The 27,336-nt window shown below is 33.0% G+C and overlaps 1 protein-coding gene across 3 annotated transcripts; it reads right to left on the bottom strand.

Moving 5' to 3' along the window:
- Nucleotides 1-638: 638 nt before the first annotated feature.
- LOC127838882 (baculoviral IAP repeat-containing protein 3-like) lies at nucleotides 639-27,336 on the bottom strand. Of its 3 annotated transcripts, none has more exons than XM_052366922.1 (11): nucleotides 27,243-27,336; nucleotides 11,332-11,394; nucleotides 10,102-11,141; nucleotides 8,854-8,968; nucleotides 8,414-8,568; nucleotides 7,260-7,329; nucleotides 6,841-6,978; nucleotides 6,077-6,252; nucleotides 5,536-5,704; nucleotides 4,759-4,869; nucleotides 639-4,338 (listed from the first exon to the last, which is right to left on the bottom strand). In XM_052366922.1, the coding sequence occupies exons 2-11, from the start codon at nucleotides 11,372-11,374 to the stop codon at nucleotides 4,148-4,150; spliced, it is 2,208 nt and encodes a 735-aa protein (XP_052222882.1). In that variant the 5' UTR covers nucleotides 11,375-11,394; nucleotides 27,243-27,336; the 3' UTR covers nucleotides 639-4,147. The 3 variants fall into 3 exon arrangements, with proteins under 3 accessions (XP_052222882.1, XP_052222883.1, XP_052222884.1); XM_052366923.1 differs by lacking the exon at nucleotides 27,243-27,336 and adding an exon at nucleotides 15,625-16,468; XM_052366924.1 differs by lacking the exons at nucleotides 10,102-11,141; nucleotides 11,332-11,394.

The following is a 27,336-nucleotide window of genomic DNA, read 5'->3' as shown; positions in this document are numbered from 1 at the left end:
TATACACTTTCAAGTCGTTATATCTGCAAAATAATGGCATTCCTATTAGCGTCGTACTTACCAATACTGTTTAAGGCTTTTATAGTTAGCGTTACATATGCATGCAGTATCGTATTTACTTTTTTGACAATGTTTATCGATATCAACGTGGACGATCATTTGTGAATAACAGAAACTGTAACGTATACTAAGTAAACGTGCTTAAATGTCATTGGACAAACACAAATGAGAAGAGCAGAGAAGGTCTTAATACTAATCAGTATGCAAATGTGTGTGCTTTGTTTTTTTTTCCTATTTGAAATACAATCTTTATGATTTGTCACATTAATTTTACAACAACGAGAATTTAGTTACATAGTATATTTTATAATACATTTCAATAACATTTATTGTATGCAATTAGAAATGCCCATCATACATGTAAATTACTAAATATTTCTCGTTTCCGTTTCCTTCAAAACGCAATATGTCGATAAGTTATCATTTGTTACATTGTTACGTTACCAATTTTAATTCTGGAAACTTTCAAAATTATTGAGAAAAAGAAACAATGGTGTGTGGTGTGGGTAAACTATCAGACGACAATCTCTCTTCTAAATATAATCTTCTAAATAGAGTAGTATAAAAATCAATATAAAGAAGTGAAACTCCAGCTGCTGGAGCAGTATTGAATTCTCATTATATACAATTAGTTGGTCCTTTATTTAAGGCAAGTGACAAATTGCCAAAACAGTAGAAAACAGCACAAAACAGCACTATACAAAACAACATACATAACACATAAATGAATAAAGCTGGGGTCACCGCCTTGGAACGGTCAATACAAAGCATTGGGGTTCAATCAGGTTTTAAAGCGCTCAACCTCACACTTGGCCCAGCAATATTCATGATACATTTAAGTGTAAATACAATTTAACCTTATAGCATTGCAACACAAATTAAACAATAATAAAAGGGAATAAAAAACGAATTCGATTTAATTACCATTTAATTACTCAATGGCAGGACAGAGACCAGAGCAACAGAGTGACAACTTTTTGAGGAACGATTAAATGAAACTACGAACAAGTGTCAACTACATTCCTTCTTTATAGAAAAAGATTTAAGAATATAGCATCATAAAGTTCATATTTCAGATCATCATCGCGCAAATACAGGAAGAAGCAGCAATAATGGGGGTAAAAGTTCCGTATTACATAGCTTGGTTGTTTATGTGACTGCTAAGAAATAAATCAAACCAGAAACGCATGTCAGAGACAAAATAAAATAAAAATTGGACGCTATAAACCCAATGACCTATGCATGTAGATTAAAACCGTGAAAGTTGGTAGTATGAAGCAATATAGAAGCGTTACAAAAATTAAAGTAGCTAGGAACAGAAAAAGAGTATCGTATAATGTAATTGACAAGCGAAGACACGATGACGTGAACAAAATCCAGGGGCAGTACTGTAAAATAAAATTAAAAATATTAAAGATCAATATTCGTACACTTTAAAACTAGATGTTTGTGAGATACATAATACATGTAACAATAATTTTGGATATTTATATATATACATTTTATACAAGTGTACAGCTTGACGAATCTGAACTAAAGAGTACAAAACATGTAAGATTCGAAACTTTTATTTTAACACCAAAAGTTAACGCAATATGAGGACTTTGTACAAAGCTATACTGTAAATATACAAAACACGCGTTTAATATGCATAAGGCGAATATACTTTAAAAATATTTTTATACTAGTCATGCTTTTTTCCATGAATATTTTCTATAATACCATAATAGGTTAGCACATTTATTATATTGTTTTGTGTTTGTGTCTGTTGGATTGATAAAATGATATACGTTTAATAGTATAACACAACTAACGGTAGAAAAAAAGAAAAACAACTATTTACAAAGATCTTGGTGCTAAAATATGAAATCATTTCAAACAAATATAGTCAAACGGTAAATGTGTCTACATTGTATGTAATATATTGATAAAATGTAAAACTGCATGTGAATATTGTGTTTTGATTCAAATATATGTTGATGGTTTAAAATTACAATGAAACTACATACACTGAAGGTATATTCTTTTCAACGTACTTTTTATATGTGTATTGCTAAAATAAAGAAAATTGCACTCATTATCACAGAACAACTAAGAATGTTTTGGTAAAACACTCCGTATGTTAAAGTTCCTGATCATAATGTGAAGCCTAAAATAGTCAATACTGACAATACATACTGGGTCCTAATCTATATTTGGAAATCAATCTTTACAAATCATGTTGTAATTTACTTTCGATCGATTATTAAGTCATAAGTCTTACTTTTCAGCTTTCTTTCAATACGTCGCCTATTCGACACGTTATTTTAAACGATATCGAATTCTAGAAACAAAGTTATTCACTTCAATATTGTTTATACACGAGTAATGTACATATATGGCTCACATTTATCGCTCAAAAATGTTTCAATTAGTTCTTGATTAGTACTCCAGTTAGGAAATGTCTTCACATATATTGCTATTGTACAATTGCATGTGTATGCTCTTCTGTCAAGATTTCAATATGCATTATTTATGTGTGTGTTTACTACACTAAGTTGATTACACAAAATTTACACAAACTTTCTCTATAGTTTAAAACGTTGATTGAAGCGTCATGGCGTGTAAGTTTGATGTTTGCAATCATCTTTCTAATACACTGTTCTGCGTTTGTGTCATTTGCACACATTTGCTCAAACCACTTTCTACAGCTCAGAATTTCTACTTTGGTCAGCACAAAGATGACCTTGAAGGGCAGTAAATTGCAAACTTTATGTTGGCGATCATACGCGGCTTTTCCAGTTTGAACGGTGATTGTCATATTGTCTATATGCGTTGATCTGTAATCATTGCACACGTTTTGACAGCTCTTTTTTTATCAACGGACGCGTTGAGTATCACACCCCTACACTCCGATAAACATTACAGTTTCTTAATCAACATAACACAGCGTGATATGATTCTCTGAGAAATACTTATGTACAGCCTATTCATTGGACGGCACAGGAAAACTCCCGTTACGGATGAGTTAATGTTTGTTTCGTTCTTGTGTGGACAACAGTAGTAAATAATTACCAAACGCGTATGAATTATAACAAGTATGCACACATTTTCATTTCGCCAAACTTTACACAATGACCTTATCACTATCCATTTCTAAGAAATCGATTCTCCGATTACCTTATACGATATATACGACTAATGCAAAGCCAATTTAGGCACAAAAGATCATATACATTCGGCGTTTAGTCGAGTTTTTTTGTTTAAAAATGTATCATTTTGGTATTGGCAAAGCATTAACACACGTGTCGCTCAAGAGGGTTGCATGCTTAAAATTCCTTGCTAACTGTAGGGAAATATAACCAGCACATGAAGGTGTTTTTTTCAAATCCTGCAGATGTATGTGTTGTTCATAGACTTCTTAAAACCTGACATTTATTGTGTTTATATGACACTGCTCACATTATTACGAATACGCTTTACACTATTGTAGAAGTAACTCGTAGACGTTTGAATATTATCATTAATAAGATGTTGAATGCGCATCAAACAAAGCAACATAACTGACTGATCAGAAGACATACGACTACTTGACTACATCAACGTACCAGTAGCGTCCCAATAACAGAGGAATTAAGTCCGAATAGTCAATACGTTTTAGTAAGATGTTTTCGTACTGATGAGTTTCGTTTAGTTTTATCAACTTTGGTATTTAACTCCGGGAACAAATCGATACGGATTAAGAACCGATCCAGCAATCACGATCATGTTGATCTGTCTGGTTAATGTCGATCACTTGAACTAGCATAGATGTCGCACAAGCCAGTACTCAGGTTTTTTTCCACTGAGTTTAATATGGCGAAAATGAAGAACGAGAAGAATAGTAATCTTATTATATCCCGAGGTCCTTCATTTATGGCAAGCAAGCATTTGTCCAAAAGTCTGACTCGGAAATGCATTGGGAGTTCAACCGGTTAACATAACGTATCATCACATTATGCAGCACGTGTTTGCCAACGACTTTTTATCATTCGAAAATGTGACAATTGATGCCAATGCTAATAAAATGATCATCTATTAATTTGTCTATATTCCGACAGTTTGCGTCTTACAACATGTAAGTACGGATCTTGTCTTTGATGGTCCTCTTGCATATCGGACAGGTTTGAATAGCTCTCGAGCATTCAAGACAAAATTTATGATGGGTGCATGGTAGGAAAAGAATGTTCACTTGATTCTTTCTACAAAGGCAGCACATCATAATTCCTTTAAGGCGGGTGTTTTCTACCAGTAGTCCGTCTGCAATTGATTACAAAGAACTTAAAAATAATGGCACACGGAGGAAATTCGTAAACGATGTTCGCCATTACATGTATTGTCATTGGTTTAGTATGCTAAGGGCTAAGAAGGATAACAAATTTGAATTATTTCTTGTTGAGCTGTTATAAACCGTATCAAGCCGTTTGGTCACAGAATATATGCAATAACACCCCAGAGAACCCTATTTGACATTACTATATATTTAATAATAATTCAAATTATGATAATTTAAGTTTCGGATATATATTTTCAGTAAATTGCCCTTACACATTTTTCAGCATACATTTAAACAATAGGAATTGTTTTATATGGTCCTATTTTTTTATCAACACATTATAATTTGTCTAAATTTATTTCTATTTTTGTTATCACCACGAGAATCAGCAGCAGGTCTTTTACCTTCGGTTTGTTCGACATTATTGGACGTACGGACTTCATGAAGGAGTGTGTTTCTCTCCGTAATTATTTCAATTTGTGTGACGATGTCTTCTACGTTGGGAGCTTTATTGCCTGAATTCCAAAAGCATGATTATTTAGATTATTAAGAAATTTGACAATCAATCCTGTTTAATTTAAACCGTATGCAAGATCGAGAACCAATGCAAAAGCTTCGAAAGCAATTTTATAGTGATTATGATTAGGTATATAGGATCTTGCATGGGTGGTCGTTTTGTATTGAATTTATTAAACAAGTCATCTAAATAAAGATGAAAACGAGGCTTGCCGAGTTTTTAACTTTATTTAGATGACGACTTTAATAAATTCAATACAAAATGACCACGAATCTAAGATTCTATTTATAACATGACCAACAAATTTACTTTAATATGCTCTTTTCACCATTTATTCACATTGTAAAAGAGTTTAATTTAAGAAATTCGCTGGAATAATGACGTCATTTTGTCAAAACATGACGTCATTTCACAGTTATATAACACGTGTAATAACACCCGTGTTATTAACAAAATTGAGCATTTCGTTATTTCACTCCTGGAGCGTAGGTCATGTTATAAATGCTATATGGAAGCCAACGTCCAAGAAATATTTATACAAATATTTATATTTGGATATCGCCTACTTTAAAATAAAAAAAGCAGATTAAACGGAAAACAATAACTGTTTCTATGAGATCTTCCATTTCATTTCTCGTATATATATGTCATTATATCGACATACCTTGCTGGACGAGTTCTAGAACAGCGTTTTTGATTTCTTCTTTAGAAAAGCCCATGCTTCTATTCAGCATACTGTCATATCGATCAGCTATTCTCTGTACAAGAGTTTCCTCCATTGACATTCGAGCCAGGGAGCTTGTCATTTCTTCCTGTGGAGCGGATGCGTTTTCCTTTGAAATACAAAGATACAAAGATAGAAAAATGTGTTTACAGAGTATTGACACAGCTCATTAAACATACTTACATGTATGCAATATATGGCTATTCCTATTCTTCAAAACATTAACACTAAGAATAAAAATGAAAGCCTCTTATAATATGTATCTTTCAACTTGTGAATTAATGAACATATGCAATGCACTTTTAAACAATTAAAGCTAAAGTTGTGTTTGTTTTTAGTTCATGTAGTCTTGTAGTTGGACAGTTGTATTTATCAATGAGATGTGTTGAACGCCTCCAAACCCAGCTCGTTATCACCTCACTGGGTCGATGTAACATCTTGACGGGCATATGTGATTAGAATAATGAAAAAACGTAATTACGTCGGCAGCCTGATCCGCTGAAAGTTGAATAAGGTCAATAAAATCGCGCCCTTTGGTTTCAATCGCATGAGGACAAGCCGGAAACCATCTGCAGTGTTCTATCCAGGGATCATCTCCAGGTTCCCATTTCCTCAAACCACCGTCACACGCGAAGCAGCGGCAGTGGTCGTCAACTCCTGAACAAAAAATGTTATACACGTTATATGACTTAGTATTATAAACTCAAACCAGTAAGACTACTAAACCAAATTTTGTATAGTACGTTTGTTTTGTGGCTCAGTCTTGTTGACAAATGGTTCTTGGGCACAATATTATATATGTTATATATGTTTCTCTTGTGCTGGTACAGCTAGGGTTCCATTTTGTTAGTATTTTCAGAGTGTATCCCTTTGTTTAGAACCATTAAATACTAGTTGATGCATCAGAAATTTATTCTTAGTAAACTTCGATGACGTGCATTTCAGTACAAGTTGTATATGTTAAATAGTGTATGCGTTTGAAAACGCCTGCACTAAATTTATTTACAATTTGGACGCTTGGTATCAATTTAAGGAATACGCACAGTTTGAACACTCGATTTACCAGTCATCACTAGTTATCGAAGGTACATAATCAATACGAAGAAAACATTTTCAAAGCTTTATTACTTGGCAAATGTATATGCCGTGTTTTAAACGATAAGATGCCGAATACAAAATTATTCTGCGCCGTTTCATCTTTTAAACATATCAGAGGCTTTAATTATTATTCGATAGTGTACACACCGGTGTAATACAGTCCAGCTTCGGCAAGTTGATAGGGTCTTTGGGCCAAGTGTGATGGCCAGTTGGTGAACGTGTCTAAACGAGCTTGAAGAGAGCGGAGCCGTTCGTGTCTTGCTCTATATCCATTGACGTTCAGACCTGTTCAATAACAAAATAACATGATAAAATGAGCAATTATACTGGAAATAACACAAATAATGATAATAATAATAATAATAATGTTTTAATTATTATTATCATTGTTGTTATTCTTAATGCGGATACGGTTTATAGCACAAAATAAAATATACCACTCGCACGCACGATTTTATTACTCTATTCTTACTCGAAGTAAACAAAGTTTATCATTTATTAACGATTATTCGCACAACAGTATTGCTTTAAAAGTATGAAAGGTTACTCACTATTCTCGAACATACCTTGTATACTGTTATATCGCTGCCTCTGTTGACGCCGGATCTCCTCGGGTTCTTGGGTTGAAATACTTTGCTAAAATTAAATAGAATGGGTTTGATTACAGTAGGCCTTTCCTAAAAAGTGACAATCTTTGAAATAAGTTTCCGTTATTATAAAATACTCCAAACGCACAACGACTTTCCTCGTCAAATGTTGTGATAAATCATTTGGAATATGTCGTGCAATAAGGAAATAAAGTAAAACATGATAAAAAAGTTATTATTATTAAATTGGAGTTCTGCTGCTTGTTATTCTAATGAGAAGCAAGTTTAAACCTATATTTGTCTAACGTACTGATAATATCGATCATTTTCACCTCCTTGGATACAAGTTAACTTTCATAAATAATGTGGGTTTAGATTTTGGTACACATTAATTAAACATGCATATTTTCTCTCATGCAACTTAGTCCTATTTTAATTAATGAGCTAATTTTTAGTTAACAGGCTGACGTTTTGTTTGTACATACCCGCAATTGTCTTTAACTGGAGAAAATGATTTTGTATCGACATTCAGAATATAAAGTTTACGCTTAAACAGTTTTGCGCATTAAACAGTCACTGTGGCCTAATAACGTTGTTTGTTTCAACTAAAGCATTCGATCCTATTGTGTTGTGCCGACAAAATAAAGTTATTTTTTGGATTCCATATTAAGTTTCCGGAATGGTTTGCAACATTCTGTAATATTCACTAAATTAAATAAAATACGAAACAAAATACAGTTAAATGTATATTTTCAAGCGAATGTATAATCCTTATTACTTTGGGAAACAACTCATGAATCACAAAATCTTAACGACGTTTAACTTACCTATCTACCATAAGTTAAGTTAATGAAAAACAAAAATGTTTTTGGCCTAACCATTTGAAGATTCACTTTTGAATAGAACGCTGCTCGATTAACAGGTTGTTATAGCCTCAATACCAATTTAATTGTAATATACAAGGGCATAATATAGCTGACTTAATTATGCACAAGTCATATTAAAAACACACAGAATGGAACTCTAGATACATAAGCTGGAAATAAACTTTCTAATCACTTCGCATGTAAATCAAGTCACCCGAATACATTTAAGACGCAAAACTAATGTCTAAAAATCAAAACTATGTATACCGCGTAGCGTTGTATTTCTTCTCGGCTACCAAAATATTCCAAGAGGAAAGGACAGTTTCTCGAGTGTTTGACATGTTCCATGAGGGGATTATCAGTGTCCGAGAAGTCCTTCAGTCCAATCCCACAGCAGAAACATCTTACTAGGTCACCGTTTCCTGCGGTTGAGAAATGTATAAATTTTGTAGACATCAAATGTAAATTCGTGTTGTTGATGCTTTATTTTAAAATGGTTTGTCGCAATCCACGTATAATACAATCAAATGTAAAATGTGTTGTTGATGCTACAATTTAAAACGGTTTTCGCATTACACTAATGAAACAATTCAAACTTAAATTGAATAACAAACAGCATTTATGTAAATTTAAAATTTAAAATATAAACTCATTCAACTGTACAAAAATTATTTTAAAAGTGGCTGTCATATTGAGACCTGCCTTACCTGTATAGAAAAATCCACGCGAGACAAAGTCGTGAGCTGACGGCAACGCCCTTGGCCAAGTAGAGAACGATTGTCGTCTGTCTTCTTCATGTCTTAAGTTGGGATACTTTGCTGTCTGTTATAAATTAAATGCATTTACTTGCCAATAAAACTTACTGCAATATAGTTCTGGTTACCATAACTTTAAATGTCGCTTTTTATGAGTTTTGACTGGCGCAACTTAAAGTTATGGACCAACCCCATTAGGTAAATCAACCAGAAATTCCCGAAAAGTTGACAGTTAACAAAGACCGGTCCAAAACAGCTTTTAAATGCAGTTATTGACCAAATCAGCCACTTGATTGGAAAGATTGACCTCTTTCACATTTAACGTATATATTCTTTCACAAAATACTATCTTTAACATTTGAAATTTATCTTTTCTGCTCTAACATATCGATAAAAACAGCGATGCGACAGACATTCTTGAAATAAAAATCTCCCGAGATTTCACGGTCTTATGACGTTATTACTATTTTTAGTAACATACCATGTGCTCAAGTGTTTTCAAATTTAGAATGACATTTCCCGGTATTTTAAATTATTCTGGCTTGTTATGTAAACAAATTGTAGTGTAAATACCAACTCAAAGTAAATATTATTTAAAGCTACCTGATTCACACTGAAATCAGTCTTATAATCCACCAAACGTAAGTTGCTAATCACAAATAATAGATTTCAGAAAACAAAAGTAATGTTTACAATTTCAACAAATAATGTCAAGGTCGATCCGTAAGTATCCAAATAAAAACTCGTCACGTGACAAAGCGACAATGTGAATTTCAGACTGATGAGAGTTATTTTCATTTATTGTAAGATGCATTCGAAACATTTGAACCTAAAACTATTCCCCGATGCAGTAATTTATATTCATTCACGAATATATGTAGAAATGTATTCAAGAAAATGAGCTTTCTTTGATTTTTAGCGTGACATAAATATGTTACCCCTCTGGTTGACTTTCAATACGGGGTTCGCTTCAGCGTACAGGTATGTCAATACTATATAAACTGTACGCTGAAGTTTCTTTAGCTAACTGCAATATCAATTATGCATGAAAAAAAGACAAACAAACTATTTATTTACTGTATTGCATTGACATGATGCTTAATTTATAAAGTAAAATAAATTATATCTAATATTATATATCTTTGATTACTCTTGTCTTAACAAATATACTATTTTTTATCATTTTGCGTGCATTCATACCGGATAAATGGCCTCTGGGTTCTGTAGTATTCTGTTTTCATGTCGAGAATAATCGTTATGATGCGGTACATCGTAGTGTTGATTCTGACAATTTAGTATGAGTGAGTCATTTGAAACAACAGCGGCATTTCCTACTGGCTGTCTGTTGAACTCTCGACTGTCAAATCGTTGATTTCCATCACTATTATGATTGCCAACTCTCAAATTATTATGGCTTTGCGAACGAAACGTTAAATGACTGTGATTGGAAGAAGAATAATTACTGTGCACATTTGGAAAATCTCTTATGCTAGATGATGGAGCTATCGAACTAAAAGCATCGGCATCGTCTTCAGCCTGAACTGAATGTGATTCTTGTTCGGAATCCTCGGATTCTTGAGCAGGCACATTATGTACAGGTGGGTCTGTTGGACAGACGTTCAGTGTAGATCCAGCATGCGTCTTAAAACAATCAAATTGCATTTTGTCTGGATATTCTAGAAACGCTTTGCCTTTGCAATCACACACTGACATGATGTCTGAATATTCTAGAAACGCTTTGCCTTTGCAATCACACACTGAAATGATGTCTGAATATTCTAGAAACGCTTTACCTTTGCAATCAGACACTGAAATGGATTTCTTTAAATCATTATAATTGATATAAAATACATTTTCAGGTTTAATGAAAGAATCCAATCTAGCGAACGCAAATTGTATGTCTTGAGAGTTGTCGCGAGATTTTCCGCAGATCTTCAATTCGCCTGATGTGCCTATGTATCCCATGAATGTTGCTGGAAGTCGTTTGACATCCTTGAACCAGTGGTCCTGCCACTCCAACATTCCGTTCGAAATAAGGTAAATAGTCCTGTGACGACAATATACTCTCATCTCACTACAATTACTATTTTTTTTTAATTGGGCGATGGTAAGAAACACGTTTAATGCGGATCTCCTTCTTTCTAGTGGCGCATTTTTATTATGAATTTTGGCGTTAAGTTGTGAATCCAATTTGATGGCGCATACAACGCAGTTTTCCAGTTCCGTTTCTTTAAAACATTCTAAAAATAAGGAAACACATACATGCGTAAGGTAAATTGATTATTTTTTCACTTTAGATGTGTTGACGTCTCAAATATTCCGGTACTAAAAATATCAACTAATTGTACTCGTTAACATTATTAATTTAATATTAATTCAATCACGTTTCTATGTTCGTTTAATATTTTACCTGATTAGGAAAATACAAACCTGAATGCCCTGCTACAGTATTAGTGGTTGTCGACGACATCATCAATAGTTTGCTTTCATATTCTACAAGTAGAATCATAATATGTTTGTTTTGTGCTGTTCAACAATATACCCTATATATTTTACCCTATTAAATAACTAAGATAAATAAAGATAAACATAAATATGCAAACTTTCAATTAATAAATGTATACATACAATATTTGTTTTGCTTGTCTACACAATGTAAACAATAAATGCAAAATATGTCAGCGATTTTTGTATGTATAGTTCAATTTAAATAAAGGAGCACAGCAAAGGTCGCCAAACAAAGAATGACCCTTGGTCGGTCTTAGACGAGTAAGTTTTGTTGCTGGATATTTGACAGAACAATATTTGCATTAATGCATTCAAATTAAAGTAGTATACGAGCGATTCTTGAAGCTATATCAATCATTTTTCAAAACTTATACAAGAATGTAGCCAAGACAACACGTATATACAAAAGGTTGAGAAAATTTAAAAAACAAACACAACACGTTGTGTTTTGTTATAGCGAATGAGATATGGAAACTGTACCTCTGATTAACGTGTAATAATACGCATGTAATGAAGTTGTTTTGTAAGATTGCATTTATAACAAACATTGATTAAATGTTGTTCTCATGAATCGTTTTAATAAATTTCACCCTTCACTATGTTCTGACTCTAGCGAATTATAAATGATATTGTCCTCCCAAACAAGCAAATACTAACACATGTGGTATATACATAGATCATTACCGTTGTATACAAGTACCAGATCCCAAAATCCGTTTTGGGTTAAACAATTATGTAAAATAGACACTTATCTACGTATAATTAAAGGTATCATTGATCACCTAGTATTCCACAAATGTGTTAATAAAATAAACTATGTCATAGCATAAAATGTAAACTTAGAAATTCCAATATACAACATAGTGTCCCGCCATTAGTCTATGCCTATACTAAACAAGTATTTAATGTTTGCGAAACGTTCTTATTGAAAATTAAAAACAAAACTGATATATGTCAATAATGAGCCTAATAAGACTATCATCCGATCAGATGTAGGTTAAATGGTACTGATCGTAAACAACAATTATTCCGCTGTCGTAGAATGAATGTAACATATTCGGAGTAACTCCTCTTACGTTGCTGTGATAATAATAAACATTTAAGATTAAACACATCAAAAATATATATCTTTGCCTATTGGCCTATTGTGAACTTATTCACATCCGTAATGGCATCAATAATATTACGATAATTTTAGGAATATGTAAACACCTTTAGGAAGCTATGTCATCCATGAATAATACCCTTTCTGGGTTATCGTGTGTTTGTGTGTGTACTTCAACGCATGCTGTTATTTATATGTATGTTAATGACAATGAGCTTCACATGCTTAAGTAAAAAAAAAACAACAACATTCTGTTCTGTTCTGTTATCTGTTCCTTGCACTTTTAAGCAATGCATATCTGTAAATGTGTACTTGACTTGTCCTTATCAACTTTTGTTTTTATGACCTATTAAAGATACGCGTTCTTTCCATGCCGTTGTGATATATGTTGTTAATGGCTAAATGCGTGTTTGCCGATCGCGAACAAAATTTGAACTGTAATACTAATACAAACTGAATAGGACAATAATTCATAGAGTGCAACTTATATCTGTATATGACATACCAATATAACAAACAAATGTATGTATTCTATGTATACTATCCAGATATATTCTGAGACTGTATACATTCATATCAAGTAAATCAACACGGACTCTTTGTTGAAACAATATACATGTGATCGATTCCGCGATACTAGAACAACAACAAATTACTGAAACCAAGTATTTTATACAGCATTCGACAAAGAAAATTACTATTTATTGTGTTGCGAGCTGCACTTATGTTTAAGGTAATACATATTATATATCAATGTGTTATGTGATTTCATGATTTTTACATATAGATATGCGAGACAATAGTAATCAGTAAATTCAGGGCCCTATTAAACACCAATGTTTGTTTAGGTCACTGGTTAAGTTCACCACATGTGATTTTGGTTGATGAATCTCAATCATTTGCTTTAAAAATTGTACTTAAAACGTTAAACATGCTTGTACATTTTTAGAAACATATTTCGATAAGATAAAGCTTTATAAATAGCCATGAACACATTTTATACATGTGGAAATACGATGTGTTCATAGTTATTTTGAGATCGTAATGCCCGTCATGACGAAGTTTTTACAATTACACTGTATACTGACGGCCTATTAATCTGAGCGTACCTAATTCTTATTTAGTCTCTGTGACAATTTTTCCAAACTTTGATCTACTAAAATGGTTGACGTGGAGCTGTTTTGAGATTTTTCTTTAAGTGTCATTGATTTTGTTTGAAATTAAAGGTATCCATAGTTCTTTGGTTGTTCAAAAGGCCCGTTAGTGTGGCATTACACTTTAATGGCCTTTTATTTCTTCTTTGACAATTGCTGACATATGCGTACTTAGGCCTCGTTCAAATATAAAAGGTGTTGTGACACTTGCGGATTATACGCGTCTCTATGTAAGCAAATCAATTCCATATTTCGATATAAACGATTTAACATTTTGCTTGGGTAGACATCAATTGTCAAAGGATCAAATGTCAATGGTTTCGACTGTTGTTAAACAAAGCTTGTTTATCAGCGCCCGTTTCGCATTTTACCCCATTTATGCCTAGTGGACTCTCCCATCCTTCGAAATTCGATTAATTTATTTCCAAAGTTAGGGATGTCTTGTATTTGTATTTCTATATTTAGAACAGTTCTTACAGGAATTCCTTTAAGCAAACAGCGCAGACCTTGATGAGACGCCGCATCATGCGGCGTCTCATCTGGGTCTACGCTGTTTGCCAAGGCATTTTTTTGTAGACGCTAGGCATAAATGGGTTGACATTACACTGCGTAGATCTATTGTCAGATTTGTGTTTGCCCTTTAATATCTGAAATAAATGCAGTCACGAAACCAATACATGAACACTGTAATTACTTGTAATATAGCATATGCGGCGCATGTATGTTATAAAGTTGTATTAGGAGACAGTAACCTTAAAAAAAAGAAATGTGATGTCGTCTTTAGACAATTTAATTCAGGGAAGTAAATAATTCAAAGATTTATGTATTAAGGAGACTGAAAAATAACCAGACTCGACGGCACGTTTATTGATTCATAACCTTTCTGAAGGGTTGTTTGAAAGGAGATATGTAAACGTGTTGTATTTTGTCTCCTGAATAAAAATAATGTATTTATATGCTTGCTAGGTTTGTGCATTTAATTCTTCAATGATTCAAGAGACGCATAGCTTTAACCTTCGATTTTAAAATTTTTACATTTATCTACTTGACAAAGATAATACGTATGTTTGCCTGCTTGAAAATTTGAGTTGACAGAGATCGAGACATACATTACAAAGAAAAACATTTTTACTTTTTTGTTCTACCGATGTGTGTCCGTTAGAACAAGGTTCATTTATAAGATTTTGGAGAACGCATTTACCATAGTCACACCAGGAACAATTCTAGCAACTTCGTGTTAAACGGCATCAAATCGAAACGTATTAGTTATTATTTGGTGGTACCTCTAATAAGACGTGTCTTGGAAAAGCTAAGACGTTTCTTGGAAAAGCCTATAATTATATTTTTAATAATTATTTTTAAAATAAATCTCACATAAACTCAGAATAAGTTACTTCAATTTGATGAGCGTATGTCTGTGCAGATATGTCTTCCCTGCGATTGAGTTCGCAATACACCATTTAGTATATCCTTTTATACTTACTTAATTATATCAATCATAACAATAACATTTCTGGATGTAAGTCAAGTTGGTAAGTGCTGTTATATGAAAAAGATCACCATAGAACATGTGAACTTCTTAAAGATTGTAAAATGCGACAATTCATTTAGGTATTGGCAAACGCATCTTAAGGACACGGCCATAATTATCCAATTACGGACATGCGCCCATCTGGACTTATTGTCACCAATAACAGCCATATTATTTAGGTAAGGTTAATAAGCGGAATAAAGCATAAATGTTGCCTGAAAATGACGATGATTTTGACAAAATACGTAATTATTATCATGGTTCGATTTTGGATTATTTGTCATAATGCCAATGGCTAATAAACACCCTAGTTAGTTTGACAAATAGTGATATGAATGTGTTGAAGAATGTTATATAAGGATATCGTGAACACAAAAAGAAATTCAAGTAGCACCGAAAAAAGTTTGAACATCACACTTCAATACCTTCCGATTCGAAAATACCACAGACTGTTTACTGCTCCTTTATATTTTGTTAACACTGTGTAAGTTATTTCGGGTATTTTTGAGACACCAGCATGACGAACATCAACTTCACTTTATCCAGACGCGCTTTACAATACTACGTGATGTGTATTCCAACTTATGATAAAACTCTGAAGCATTTATAAAGTCCTTTATGTAAACGGCTCTTTAGACAAATTTGAGGAAATTTTTAATTCCTCATGTACAAAAACAGCAACAGTTAACTTAGTTGTGTTGTTTTTTATCTGAAATTCTACAATTACTTTATATCATCAAGAACACACTGTTTGCGCGATCGTCCAAAACACAATGAAGTCATCATTTAGCCAAATTGAATGTGCGCAACAAATTTTCATATTCATTTCATATTTATAATAACAAAGCATTTTTATTTATTAATTGTTGTTTTGTTGTTTTTAATTTGCTCTTAAAATTATTTGTCCTTTCAGTTAATCACGAACGTTTCACCAAACATCCTCTCAATAAGGTCCTAGTATACAATTTCTGCTGTGTTTTTATTTTATGAAAGTCCACAAATTGTTCATAACATGTTCAATAACAGTGTGTTTGCGCGATTGTCCAAAACACAACGAAGTCGTCATCTTGCCAAATTATATGTACGCAACACAATCGTATGTGGAGTCCATATTTATATTTACAATATAAAGACGTGAAAGTCATTTTGGTTTATAAATTGTTGTTTTTTTTGTTGTAAAATTGCTTTAAAAATTATGCGTCCTGTTAACTAATTATTAATAGACCGTTTCACTTAAGTATCCTCAAAATAAGTTACCAGTTTAAAAGTTCTGCTTTGTTTTGTTGTTTTATCTGAAAGTCCACAATGTTTGTGTGAAGCGCGACTAGTGTGATCGATATTCAGTCCTGGCGTCAAACCAATCTCCAACAGTTACACATGTTTGTATCGCGACATTACGTTATTTTATTTATGGATAATGTTAACGAGTTAGCAAACCTCTTCTGTGCATGGCGTTGGTATGTCGTTTGGTTTATAAATAAAGCTTAACTTTCAGAGTATATTGATTTTCTCGTCATAGCTCTGTATTGAATTGTTTGTTTTAAATCGGTCGCAAACGCACGTGTATGGTGGTAAAAGACGGCGATATAGAACTTAGTATTCTTAATTTGGCAAAATGATAATTTTTAAAGAAAATTATCATTCAATACAAACATATTCAAATAAGCGAAATAACAAATCTGGCTTAGAAACAGTTTAAAAAAACATTAATGTTCGTTCATTGATAGTTATCAATCAAAATTGATCAAAAGTGTGTACGGATGTTCATCTTTAATAAATAAAAACGTGTATTACCCACATGAAGTTTCAACAATCAGTAGAAGCTTGCTCGCTTTGTTTATAAGACTTCTCTGTTTCGAGCCCCAGAGCACATGTGTGTTATTTGATCTGGGTTTTTTATTAAAGTTATTCATAACTAATCCAAAAAATAAAAGAATAGATACATTTTTCAAAAATACGAAAATGTGAAAATAATTCCATTATAATAACAATATGAGATTCATGAAAAAAAACTGTTGGTTGACTACACAAAAATTGTGTCATTATTATATGCTAGTATGGAAATTGTAAGAAAGGATAATATTGGAATCAAGCAATCCGTCTGGTCTTCGGATTTCTTGTCCAGGAAATAACAAGAGCCATAACTATTGATTCCATTATTGCATGCTTATTGCACTTTGTTTATGTTCCCTTCATAATTGCTGTCTGTGGCCTAACTCTTTTAACACATGCACGATATGATTTAAAATGTATTTCGTTCATATCTTGGCGGTCTATGTTAACCTACTCATTCTTTTCCTAGTTCAGCAGGTTAACCAGTATTAAGTGTTCATGCTTACTCTATTAAGTGACAACTGCCCTTTTTGAATCAAAGATAAGGACTTAAAAGCCGTAAATATTATTTCAATAAAAAAACGCAAACGTTATATGGACAGTTCAGACTCCACGCACTTATAAGCTAAAATCATTTATAATGTATAATAATTTAAGTAACAAAAACAACGAAAACACACACACACACACGCGTATTTTTTGTAATGCAGAAGAGATCGCGCACACCTTATAACGTAGAATAAATATTTGATAACCCAGTAAATGTTAAGTATATCACTTTTATGTAATTGTCTGTTTAAACAGTTATAATAATAAAGATATGGAACATTATTATTTAAGTCACAAGCAGTAATTCTTGTTATAACTTAACTTCCCCATAACTGTTTATTAACGGAAGTACTGTGCCCCCATACAATTGATGTTTATTTTGATCAAAGTTTAGAATTATATTTTTTATCCAAATTTTATAAATTAGTTTTAACATTTTCTTATAAAAAGATATATTCATTTTATTTAAATGCCCTAAGGGCTTAGCAACCAGGGATAAATTAAATTTGGTAAAATTACAATTTAATAAACCATAGTAGCCAATACAAATTCAGCAACGTAGTGGCTGACGTGTAAGTATATTCTGATAGGATAATAAAACTGGAAACTACGCATGGTTTATTTATAGCATATTTGGTATCCCGCGGTAAAATCTGCACTTCTAGTGAGTCACTTTGCTGTAGACACACTACAATCAGAGCGACGAACATTTTTTTTATTTGTGGTATCCACCATATTTTTAGAGGAATGCTGGATTGTATTCTAATATTCTGGAATTTCGTGAACAGGCAATCATAATATAATCATTTGTCACAAGGGCATAGTAAATCTTGGTATTTGAAAATATGCCAGTAATGACACAATGAGTAAAACTAGTCCTCTGTGATATTTGAAGCCGAAACGTAAAGTTACGAAATTGGCATGTAATTTTAAAACTATTTATTATGACATAATGGAGTGTTATGCTTATTAAGTTAAATATATACAATCATGTTCCCATTACATTAAATTACGGCTCGGCATGAGACCAACGCGAAGCTCTCCGCGTTGTAGATAAACCACCGTGTCACTTAATAACAATCCAAATTGACACTCAAGGATTGAACGCATAACGTTAATCACGATATTTTTAATCACTTAATATTAAATTACAATACGCCGCGTGGTCTTTTAAACACAAAGACCAACTGATCAATTATAACAAAAAGACTCGGCTTATCAACACCTATACATTTTCGACGTTTGCTTTAATAATAGGTTGAATACGTGCTTACGTTTGTTATCTGCCTATACAAAGTCGATTAAATATTAAATGCCCATACACAAACGTAGTTATGTGTTTGATGTCGTAGAACAAAAAAGTTTCAATTCTCATGATTCAGCAAAGAAGTTCAATACTTACTTCTTAAACAGTCGCCCAAATCTTAGAATCTGTCTAGTAGTGTCAACAACGTGAAACAAATTATAAAACCCGCAACAATATTTCAAAATAACTTAGAATGTCCTGCTATCTATGGGTCTTTAGTAAAAAGATTGTCATATGACGTAATAACACTGGCGACATCTGGGTCGTCATTTTTTCTAGCAAGTACATTAACGTTCCCTGACATTTTTCTCATGATCTTCCTATCGACTGACGTTAATGAAGTTTCCGCTTACGAACTTGTGACGTAGTATTTTATCGGGGCAAAGTGTGTTGCCCATTACAAAACACAATGAAATCATCTGCTGGTCTCTGCTCTTTACACGAGCGGATGCGTGACTCTTGTGGCATATCGCTGTTGCTTGGTCCACTAGACACAGACCGTAAGCTGATGTTGTCATTTCCGTTTGAAATTCTGTGTCAAGGGATTATTGGCGCACATTTTAACATCATTCCACAGTTGATACCCATTGCAGTTTCACAGTGGTGCGCAGTTAATTTATGTTTGTACTTAATTACCCCTGTTGGTATACGATATTTCTCGTCGGAATCAATTGCAGTTTCACAGTTGGTTGGCCCTTTATTACCTCTGTTGGTATACACTATGTCCCGGTAGGCACACATTGCCGTTCCACCGTTGGTACGCAAGGTATTACCCGGTTTGCATATATTCCGTCGACTTAATATCTTACCAATAATTTTCATATGCAAGTTGTGATTTTGGTGCTAAACTTGTCAGTGTTTTATCTCTTTAAAATGTCTACAATGTCTTGAAATGGTGGTTCCCGGTTGGTAGGTTTCGAACACATTTCCCGTGCGCGTGCGTGTGCGTAAGCGTGTGCGTATATTTGTGAATTTAAATGATCTGTAATCGCAAAAATAACGTAACTTTCATGAGCATTTTAGTAGATAAGTCAATATGGCAAGTACATGACTATTACTGACTGAGTAAAAACAATCGGTAAACCGATCCACACATGTAAGATCCCAACGAAAATTATTCCAAATGCTTAATCTTTTGACAGCGAACTACCATAGACGCGAAATACATTAACTCGAACGTTATCCACACACACACACATCCTTCTATTGTTTCGCAATCCAGATATTACCATGTGGTATGGTTTAATCTGATACTAGTGAACACCACCGTTGCTGAATAAGATAACATCTGTATACGCTGCTCATGTTTCATTATATCGTGTTCATTTTCCATTATACGATGTTAATATGATCATATGTCGTAATTCTCGTATTTATTTAAACATGTTGCTTAAATAACGAGAGATGAATTACAACAAGAATTAATTAAAAACATAATATTAAAGCATATTGTGGTAGCATTTTGTTTAAACTGTCATATAGTCTAATAAAATATCAAACTCGCGGTTTGCCTCACGTGCCACTTATTAGTAAAAGCGAGTGGTGGAGGAACATCAAACCGTAAAACTTATTAATCGCCATAATTCGACTCGTAATAAATCCATTAAATTCACTTCGCAATGTTCAAAACAATGCAAAATCTGCGATTATGTCCCTTTTAATTCTTTAATTATATTATATATGTAGAGATAATCCAGTGTAATACTAGATTTAACTATTTTCAAAGTACTTCTTAGAGACTATTATTTTTAAAATGGCATCCTATTAGATGCACAATTTTTTCTGACTATAAAGCAATAAAAACGTACTTGAAATTAAGATTCTGATAGTTATAAACAGAAGTTACAGAAGATTATTAAAGGTATAAACTTATATATTTTATATTTTCTTCATAAATATATATTCTGTAAAATATCATGATTTGTATCGCAACATACTGTTACTGCATAGCGATGTTTCGTGATTCGCTTATCACACATGGCATACACTGAGATCTGTAATAAGCTTTACCTTATAATAGTTTGGGCCTTAAAGCACGCTTTTATTTCCGTCAAAACGTGGAAAGAATTTAAAGAAGACGACTTATTATATTATAAATTAAGCACGATAACACAAAATCTATTTTAAACATCAATGATGACAAGCACATTTGATACTTAGACTCACAATCATTCACTGTAAGTGGATTGTCGTATTCTTCAATCCGAAGTGACTACAATAAGCATGCTATTTCTTGGTAATCATTGTCCTCATCAAGTCGAAACTATAAGGTCGCGCATGCCGATTATAAATTTTTTAAACTTGGATTTAAGACACTGATATTAACTTCCTTAAGGGAGTTCACAATGTTTCCTTCCTTTCATGTCAGTGTTTAGTTTATGCCCTTCAAAGAGCTTAACTTATGTCTCTCAGATATATAAAACACTGTTGTGCATGTAATATCTGCATAACCACTAAATATACTACTAATAAAACATCTATTTTCGAGTTAACTGTGAATAATAAATCATGCGAAGAGCGTGTTTAACTATCACACCGCTTAGGGAACGGCTGCATTCCACTTTTGCGGTTCCGAATGTGACCACAGTAGACAATTAACTATTTAAGACATCATGTATATCGTACGATACATGTGTTTATGTGATAGAAGTAAGCTATTAATGATGATAGTTCATTGTTTTCTCAATTCAAGTTATTCGGAGTTTAATTTTAAACAAATTACATGCATAGTATATCGCTAGATCTTAAAATACAGTCTACATTTGGATTGGATGAAGAAATTTCAGATTATTGTTATTATTTTATTTGTATTGGAATCAGCCCCCACCCACTTTAGCCAACGTTGTGGGTTTTTTGAGTCCATGCGCATACTGGGTGTACCATTCTGACATTAACATTAATATAAAGTATCGAAACTGAATCAAAAAGCGTAAATTAATAAAATTGTAGTGCATGCAAAATAGCAAAAGATGATAATAGTTCGATTCATACTAGAGTTATATTAACAGAAGTTCGTTTGATAAATAAATTAGACGATATTTTGATAGTGTTCCGGTATTGTCTATTGACTAAAGTATATCCGTAAAAAAGTGTTTAAAACCCACATTAGTTTTCTGTTTTCGTCATCTGCAACGTTTAAAGGAGTGACATAACAAATATATTAATATAAATTGTACCGTTAAATAAAGTAAATAAATTTTGATTAATCCAGATACCAGCCTGCTATTTTTATATAAACTATTTGACCCTTGGGTTGTTTAAAGTAATTTCTTTGGCGTCATTGTTAATGTTAACATCACTAATAAGGCCATATAGTTTAAGGCTTTTTATACAGTATAAGCAACAAACTAGTATCATTCGACGCGTCTTAGTGAGCTTTAAAAACGTGTCAATTTTATCGGCGATATTCCAAGTCAATTCCGCGCGGCACTGGTACACGCGTATGATACGTTTACAGTATCGTCACTGTCATAACTTTGGCGTATTGGAATAATCATTAGTTAATGAAACTTAAAACTTGTGTTAGGTTTAATGTCCCAAGTCTGCATAAAGTGTTCTTCGAGTTACGCCATAAACATGAGAACTAATGTCAAAATTATACGTTTGACAGTAAATAATGAGGCTATTTTTCTTGCCATTGAACCGGATTAGTGCCAACTGATGCTGTTAAGACATGTCAAATTTTGCGCAGGTATTCTGATGCATCTATGCATGATAACAGATACAGTTTCCATTAAAGTCAAACGGGTTTTATAGAAACGATGGCGGTTACCAGTAATGTAGACAGTTACGAGACAAGTCATGTGAGCGTTCACCTTTCATGTCGGCGGTTTCCGGTCAAGTTTTAGTAAGCGGTTACCATTCATGTGGCCAGTGTTTAATAATGTGGGTCCTAACAGTTAGGTTTGCAGGATTAAGCCAACTTCGCGGTTTCGAGATTGGCATGCGGTGTACAGTTAGGATAGCAGTAACTTGTCATATAGGTGGTTACCAGGCGTTTAGCAGTCTATTGTGCAGTTAGATTTGTTCTAGGAAGATCGTCAATTGCAATGCAGATGGTCGGTTTCCAGGCATAAGGATGGCTACCAGAGAATTGAACGGTGTCCAGGTACATAAACGATTTCCAGGCTGATGGGCGGATACCATTAAAGTTGGCGGATACCAAAATGGTGGGTAATAACATTATTGTAAAGCCCTTTATATTTTACTCATTAAAAAAAACAAAAAACAAATATTGGTTCAAATGGCCACGTTCATTTTATAAGTTCTGCATTGTTTTAGCGATCCCCCAAATAAGAATATAACGAAGCACATTTTCGCATAGGATATCGTATAGCTTGTTTGTTAAATGTTTTCATTTAAAACTTATATCGTTCAAATTCTTTTCCAAAATGGGATAACAGCCTTTTTATTGTCACATTAAATCGTACTATTTGTATGAACTTTTTGTGATTTGCCTTTTAATGATATATTCATGTCAATTTGTTTTTGTAACCGTAAGTTTCATAGTATCTTGTTTACTTTTAAAATGGGTAAACGTGTTTTTATGGTTTATTTTACAAGCAAATTTAATGTATTTTGGTTAGAATGTGATCATTTGTGGATACTGTCTATTTACTTTAAGGACTGCAATTGTATCATTCTTCAAATAAATATATTTAAATAACTTGCCACAAATGATCTGACAATGGTAGACCATGTCACTCAGACAATCATTTGAATACTGTTTTAACCTTTATGTCATATTCATATTAGGGCTTTAACCCGTTGTATGGTGCAATGAACTTCACGCGTTCGAATAAATCGCTGACACACATGAGTGAAAACAAATTTAATTTATGATCATTATAATTACTATAATTAACACTAGAAAGCAATACAAGACAGTTTAAATGCAATTTAATTACAATGTATTAATCACTGGTTTTACATTCATCAGCACAAAAAATAACACCCTTCTTGGGCATGATATAATACAGTAAGTACAAATAATCACTAAATTGCTTCTTATTGACAAGATGTTAGAAATTAGCATCACAATAATACGAAGCCCATCTCAGCTGTATACATCTCTGGAAAAAAAGCAGAAATACAGGCAGGGTGTTAAAAGCCCGATATAGTTTCCGATATATCAGCATAAGCCTATAAACATGACTGCAACACACCGTTAGGAAAAAAAATGAGTTTTGTAATTCAAAATACTTCTCTTAGAAATAAAATATCGGCATTCAGCGGTATGACGACTGTCATTTGGAGCAGACAACAATATCCAACAGATGAAAGGCAAGGAATCAGTGTAACAGAAAAATGCAAAGAAATGTGTTGTTTTCTTATCCTAAAAATATTTACCTACATGTAATTACCGAAACATGTCATAAACAGTAGTTTACAATTCTGTCAATCAACGGTAGCTGCTTATTATTTAACTGGCAGCATGATACCTTTGTGTAAATTGTTTCTGTATTGTTATGTGTAAACTTTCAGCGAACACAACCATAAAATGCGAATGTGAATACAACAATTATTGGCATACGTGATTTATTTCGAGAAATAACAAGTGCTATGACCCTGGTATGCACTTTTATTGGGAAAAGGTTAGATTGGCGACCTGTTTAAGGGCAACTCTTAAAAACAACATTTAGAATTAAATAGAGGATTTTTGTTCGTGTCAGTGTAAGATCGTTTGTTATTTCACGAGTGATCATAGAAAATATATTTTAACGAGTGGTGCAGCAACGAGTAAAAACCACGAGTGAAAATATGTTTTGTCTATGATCACGAGTGAAATAACAAACGTTCTTACACCGACATAAATAACTTTTCTGTTTCTTTTATATCCCTTTTTCAAGAAAATATTTAACAGCTGTTTCCCTTTCTCTGAAAAGTTACCCTTTCTCCCGTGGCGTGCCTAAATACATTTCAAAACACAAAATGACGTCATTTTTTCGACGAAATGACGTCACAATTTCAGCGAAATTCTCCAGTTAATCTCTTTGACAAAGTAAATACACGGTGAAAAAAAGCATAAAATAAAAAAAAATTGTTGAATTCGAAGGAATACCGATTTAAATTCACTCGTGAAAGGTAATCTAAAAATAGAAAAACGAGTTCCGGTTTCACCGGTGCAAATAACAATTTATATCTTTTCACTTCTGTTAGTTCACTGCAGAAATGTCATATTTTATCATTAGGTATAAAAGAAAGAGAGCTTTTGAGTTTTAATAGAAATAACAATAAAAAGACATTTTATATTATACAATTAGCTCGAAATGTTGACATGACATGAAACATCTTATTAAAACATTCACTGGACCTTTTGTATTTATACCTGTTACAAACGCACACAAATCAAATCAGAGTCCAAAGGCTCTTATATATTTAGTATTTAACTTCGCTATTAACTTAGTTATACCTATATTGTAACTATCTTAGTTTGAGATAAATGAAACAATCTGACCCTAGCCATTGTGAAGATACATCTGGACTATAACCCAAAACGTGGTGAAAGTCCTAATATTTAACCTATGTCAGTTGATTATACACCATGCGATCATATTTGTGATAGGGCGACGTGAACGTACGATAAATGAAATCGTATTTGTATTGCATGTATTGGTTTATACATTTAAAGAAGATGGTATGGTTGAATCAAAATATCTTCTACTAACCTTTGTAAAAATGCAGTGACATTATTTCAGGCTATAAACGTTATGTGTCTTCATCATCATTATCATCGTCATCGGCATTATCATCATCATAATCATCATCATCATCATCATAATCATCATCATCATCATCATCATCATCATCATCATCATCATCATCATCATCATCATCACCATCACCATCATCATCATCATCATCATCATCATCGTCATCACCTGCATCATCATCAGTAGCAGCAGTTACATCGCTATAACATCAACATCATCATCGCCATATCATCATCATGAGCATCATCATCATCGTCATCATTATAAGCAGCAGCAGCAACAACATCATAAGAAACAACTTCAAAATCACACATTCTTAATATCTCTTTAATGGTTAGGTGAACTAAAGAAAGAAGCAATTTTTACCTGTTGCACTAAAGCCAGAATTACAAACGAAGCTAAGATCATTGTGTACACACAGGTCTTACTGACGTGTGTACTAACGCGAAAGGAATTGTGGGTAGCACTTCTTTTACGAGTAAAAAGTGAAAACGAAAGTAGGTAAGGTAATCGTACTTCTGATAATCGCTATCAGTCTTAATAGAGGTTCAAAATCACATTTAAACATAATAAAATGACATTTCTTTAAACAGCATGCCGTTTTAAACACACAATAAAAAACGATTTTCTTTCATTATTAACATTTTTATTATACGCAAAACTACTTTGGCGGAAGCATAATTCCCCAAACCAAGGGAATGTTATGCGTCTTGGTATAGAGGTGACAATAAGGTAATGACGTCACCATATATGTATAGAATTTAGCTAAGATATCCTAAGCAGCCATATTTTGCAACGCACCGGAACCATTTGCAAACTCAAGTGAGATATCACTAGAACTAACATGAAAGTTTCATGAAGATTAGGCAAACAAAATTGTCTTAACTTAAGATGCTTAACTAAATTCCAATATAGGAAAGATATCATTAAAACAATCTTCATAAATATTAGACTAAAATGTGACTTCTAGAGTGTTTCACTACAGACAAAGATTGAAAACTGTCCCGTCCCTGGTGGGCATAAAAACCGGGTACGTAAATGACTCATATCCGCGGACTGAAAAAAGGCGAATATGAAAATATTAAGGCTGATTGAATGTTTTTGTTTTTTTTAAATATAAAAATCACTATGTGAATACAAAATACATTCTTAATATGACTACTGTTTAGAATGGCTGAAATTGTTGTGATTTTCTTGACATTATCATGTTTGAAACTCCAGATTCATAGCCGAAAACCGACCACCCAGAACACTGCATTTATGCTACACACGCCATGTCTAATACAATGCTCTTTTTAAGCCAATATTGATATTTTTAACACAGATGGTGTTTGGTCGTTATACAATTATTTGTGTATCTCAAAATTGCAGAAAAAGCATCAATATTGGCTTTATTGGTTCATATTTGGTCGTTTTGTTCATATACGCTATATGATTCATAAACGGTTTTTAGAGAGACCGCCTTTTCAGAGGATTGCAACCATTTGTGAACTCAGTCCAGATATCTTTTTACTTTACGTCGTTTTGAACATCTTCAATGAACATTAGCTTTGTGAAAAAAACACACAATATGTACGAGTAATTGTTAACATAAACTTTTCGCGCTTGTAACATCTTTATGACAAGAAAATTCTGCACTTACTTTCGAATTGACAATACGCATCTCAATCCCACTGATTATTTATCTTGACTTATCACACAGCAATAGATGACGACTAAAGTACTACGTATAAAAC

The sequence above is a fragment of the Dreissena polymorpha genome, chromosome 7 (assembly GCF_020536995.1).
Source record: "Dreissena polymorpha isolate Duluth1 chromosome 7, UMN_Dpol_1.0, whole genome shotgun sequence".
NCBI lineage: Eukaryota > Metazoa > Mollusca > Bivalvia > Myida > Dreissenidae > Dreissena > Dreissena polymorpha.
The sequence above is the reverse complement of the archived record's forward strand: the minus strand, read 5'-3'. Positions and strand labels throughout refer to the sequence as shown.

What these genes read in the sequence shown, in the direction of transcription:
- LOC127838882 (XM_052366922.1), bottom strand. Translation starts at nt 11,374, where the DNA reads ATGATGTCGTCGACAACCACTAATACTGTAGCAGGGCATTCAG. An exon ending in TACTGTAGCAGGGCATTCAG is followed by an intron (nt 11,142 to 11,331) that starts GTTTGTATTTTC and finishes CCTTATTTTTAG; the next exon opens with AATGTTTTAAAGAAACGGAA. An exon ending in AAGAAATACAACGCTACGCG is followed by an intron (nt 7,330 to 8,413) that starts GTATACATAGTT and finishes ATTTAATTTTAG; the next exon opens with CAAAGTATTTCAACCCAAGA.